General features: G+C 28.8%; 1 protein-coding gene across 1 annotated transcript in view; it reads left to right on the top strand.

Annotated features, from left to right (window-relative positions):
- LOC108968267 (patronin) overlaps window positions 1–2,253 on the top strand; it is a gene marked incomplete in the record, with an annotated part of 39,964 nt that overhangs the window by 8,638 nt on the left and 29,073 nt on the right. Inside the window, 2 exon segments of the mRNA XM_018932186.1 lie at window positions 697–786; window positions 1,321–1,479. Coding sequence (XP_018787731.1) covers window positions 697–786; window positions 1,321–1,479 — 249 coding nt within the window.

Here is a 2,253-nt window from a genome sequence, read left to right as displayed (position 1 = left end):
GTTTGAAACTAAGTTATTTTTTATTTTCTTTAAATTGTGTATTACATTTTTGCTAATTTATACTAAATRAAGTTATTTTTTTGAAAACTAAAACACGCTACTGCGAGCCGCCATAATATCTTGAAATGTGATTTCAAAGCTTCCAATAAATAACCTTTGCATTTACAACTGAAAAACCCCTTAATAAAATTTTCAGCACTTTTAACAAAGTGTTAATAGTGTGGGCGCCTAAAGGTATGCTCAATTCTTAAATATATGTTTCATATGTATAAATAATGAARTATAAACTTCAATTTCTACTTTTAGGCGCATTTCAAATACTTCCCCTGATTTTTGCCTTTCCCTAATTCAAAATATCGACCAAAAGCGTAAAATTAAACGTTAAATTMCAATGCACTCAATATATTACTACTCCGCAATATTTGCCATGCTATTCTAACCTCAAAACCCCCAAATTGCTCAAACCGCGCGCAATGCCTAACCACAACTCATTTCTAACTGTTTTTGCCCGCACACGCACAATCCTCAAACACACAAGCTGACCCCTGCTGCCAAAAACAAAGTATTATACAAGGAATTAGCACTAAACAAGTCATATCTTCCAAGTCCTAAGTCCAAGTCTCTGCAAAGGTGGCTTTATGTTGAAAATAAAGCGTTTAAAATTTTTTGTTTATTATTTTTCTTTTCTTTTTTTAGTTTCGAATTCGGCCTCGTCAGAAGTAGTGTATGGAAATAATACTGCAACAATAATGCAAAATGCGGGGTTAAGAAATTCGGAAAACGAAGGTAAACGACTATTTAGAAATAAATGTTAGCGGCAAAATAAAGTTGACTTTGCGGTTAGAAACACCATTTGCCTCAAAGTTCACTTTATGCACGCTATAATTTTGCGCCATAATATTGTGCTATAATGTTGTGCTATAATTATATGAAAGTGAAAAGTTTTGAAAAAAAATAGTTTTGTAAATAACGAAAATGTACAAAATGCTGTGTAAAGCAAGCCAAAAAGTCCGTTTGCAGATCTTTTCGTTCAATAATTGCATTAAGTATGTTTAAATATAATTTTGAGGTTATATGTTTTATTTTTATGAATTTTTTTATAATCTAAATTGTGTATATTTCTTTTTACAATTTAAATTTGCATAAATTTATTTACATTTCATCTCTAGCAACATATGTATATACATTTTTAAGCTCGCACTTTAGCCACCTGCCTTCAGCTCCTCATTAATGCTTCTTATGTTCACCAGCAGAATTATTTTTTAATTTGAACTTTTTATTTCCAATTTTTCCACTTTTTTTCAATTTTGCATTGCGTAGCATTTGTTGTTCATAAGTCACGTGGCGTTACAACCCTATCGTCGTTGCACTCACAACAACAACAACAACACAATCAACAGCAACARGAGCCATTGGTTCCCGCACGTTTGCGTCAATCGAAAGAAAAATCAAATATCGAGACTAAGGCTGATGAAAGAGGTTTGTAAATAACTAACATATGTACCGTAAGAACTAACGTGCCGTTGGCCATACATACATACAAATGTAGCTACAGGCACGTATGTATGTGCATGATTGTATGMTTGTATGTGATAAACAATTTTTGAAAAATTCTAATATTTTAACGCTTTTTAAGCTAGGCTTTCAAAAACGCTTCACTCTCGTTGATTTTCAAAACTGAAATTTATCTTTTAGTTGTTAATATTTTGTTTTTATTTTGACTATGTTTATTTTTTTCTGACTTTTTTTATTTTTAAGACTTTTTTCAAATGAAATTTTAAAAATTTGATTCAAAAATATTTTCTAGCAAATAATTTAATTTATTTTTTTTTTTGTATTAAATTTTCATATAAGTAAAAATAAAAATAAAGTTTCATATAAGTATGCATTTTTCAGATTTTTTTAAATTTTCGATTCAAATATATTTTTCCGGCTTTGGTTTATTATTCACTATTCCGTTCAGTTTGTATTTACAGTTTAATACTTTGGAAAAGAATTGCTTTTTAATAGATTTTGCTTGCTAGAAAAGAATTTCTCTACTTTCTTCATTGTTTTTTCAATTTCGTAATTGTAGTTTCGAGCGGAGTCTTTTTATTCCATCTATTTTYAAATATTTCTTGCTTTAGAAATACTTAAATTTTCATTTAAAAATTAACAGCATATAGCATCTATATAGCATATCTATACAATTTAACTCAAAAAAATGTATTATTTAAAGCTAGTTGATAATAATATAAAGGTGTGTTTGTAATA

This window comes from Bactrocera latifrons, unplaced genomic scaffold (assembly GCF_001853355.1).
Source record: "Bactrocera latifrons isolate USDA-ARS-PBARC rearing strain unplaced genomic scaffold, ASM185335v1 scaffold_207, whole genome shotgun sequence".
Classification (NCBI taxonomy): domain Eukaryota; kingdom Metazoa; phylum Arthropoda; class Insecta; order Diptera; family Tephritidae; genus Bactrocera; species Bactrocera latifrons.
The sequence above is the reverse complement of the archived record's forward strand: the minus strand, read 5'-3'. Positions and strand labels throughout refer to the sequence as shown.